This window comes from Lonchura striata, chromosome 2, assembly GCF_050655825.1.
Source record: "Lonchura striata isolate lonStrDom1 chromosome 2, ASM5065582v1, whole genome shotgun sequence".
Classification (NCBI taxonomy): domain Eukaryota; kingdom Metazoa; phylum Chordata; class Aves; order Passeriformes; family Estrildidae; genus Lonchura; species Lonchura striata.
The window spans coordinates 108337464-108338456 of record NC_140704.1 but is presented as its reverse complement, the minus strand read 5'-3'; the positions used below and the strand labels follow the sequence as shown (position 1 = coordinate 108338456).

At 73.2% G+C, this 993-nt stretch overlaps 1 protein-coding gene across 1 annotated transcript; it reads right to left on the bottom strand.

The window, feature by feature from the left end:
• LOC146768366 (uncharacterized) lies at positions 1-993 on the bottom strand. The gene has a single exon (XM_085561547.1). The coding sequence runs from the start codon at positions 853-855 to the stop codon at positions 1-3; it is 855 nt and encodes a 284-aa protein (XP_085417673.1). The 5' UTR covers positions 856-993.

Here is a 993-nt window from a genome sequence, read left to right as displayed (position 1 = left end):
TTATTTCCACACCGATTTGATGTCACTGCACAGCGTCCCCCCTCTCCTGTCCCTGGCAGTAGCGGAGCCGGGCTGTCTCTCGGGTCTACCCAAATGCCGAGCTCCCCTTGCTGGTGAAAGCCGGTACGGGCCCGGCTCCCGGCTCCGGCTCCCGGCTCCGGCTCCGGCTCCCGGCTCCCGGCTCCCGGCTCCCGGCTCCCGGCTCCCGGCTCCGGCTCCCGGCTCCCGGCTCCGGCTCCGGCTCCGGCTCCCGGCTCCGGCTCCGGCTCCGGCTCCGGCTCCGGCTCCGGCTCCCGGCTCCGGCTCCGGCTCCGGCTCCGGCTCCCGGCTCCCGGCTCCCGGCTCCTGCTCCCGGCTCCTGTTCCCGGCTCCCGGCTCCGGCTCCCGGCTCCCGGCTCCCGGCTCCCGGCTCCTGCTCCCGGCTCCTGTTCCCGGCTCCCGGCTCCGGCTCCGGCTCCCGGCTCCCGGCTCCCGGCTCCTGCTCCCGGCTCCTGTTCCCGGCTCCCGGCTCCGGCTCCCGGCTCCCGGCTCCCGGCTCCCGGCTCCTGCTCCCGGCTCCTGTTCCCGGCTCCCGGCTCCGGCTCCGGCTCCGGCTCCCGGCTCCCGGCTCCGGCTCCGGCTCCCGGCTCCCGGCTCCGGCTCCCGGCTCCGTCTCCGTCTCCCGGCTCCCGGCTCCCGGCTCCGTCTCCGTCTCCCGGCTCCCGGCTCCGTCTCCGTCTCCCGGCTCCCGGCTCCGGCTCCTGTTCCCGGCTCCGGCTCCCGGCTCCGGCTCCGGCTCCCAGCTCCGAGCGCTGTGCAGCGACACAAGCGTGTCCAGGTCAAGGTGGGAATCCGAAATCCAGGTGAGTGAATCATCCTCAGTCTCCTCAGAACCTGTAAGAAGGCGGCTGCCAGGCTCCGGTGCGGGTGCAAGTAACAGCGCCTCTTCTTTACAGGCACATAATCACGTCAGTGAAGCACAGGGACAAATTCCCAACCCCAGGAATGCCTTAA

Bases quoted from the DNA above. Each gene is read 5' to 3' on its own strand.
- LOC146768366 (XM_085561547.1), bottom strand. From the start codon at position 855: ATGATTCACTCACCTGGATTTCGGATTCCCACCTTGACCTGGACACGC.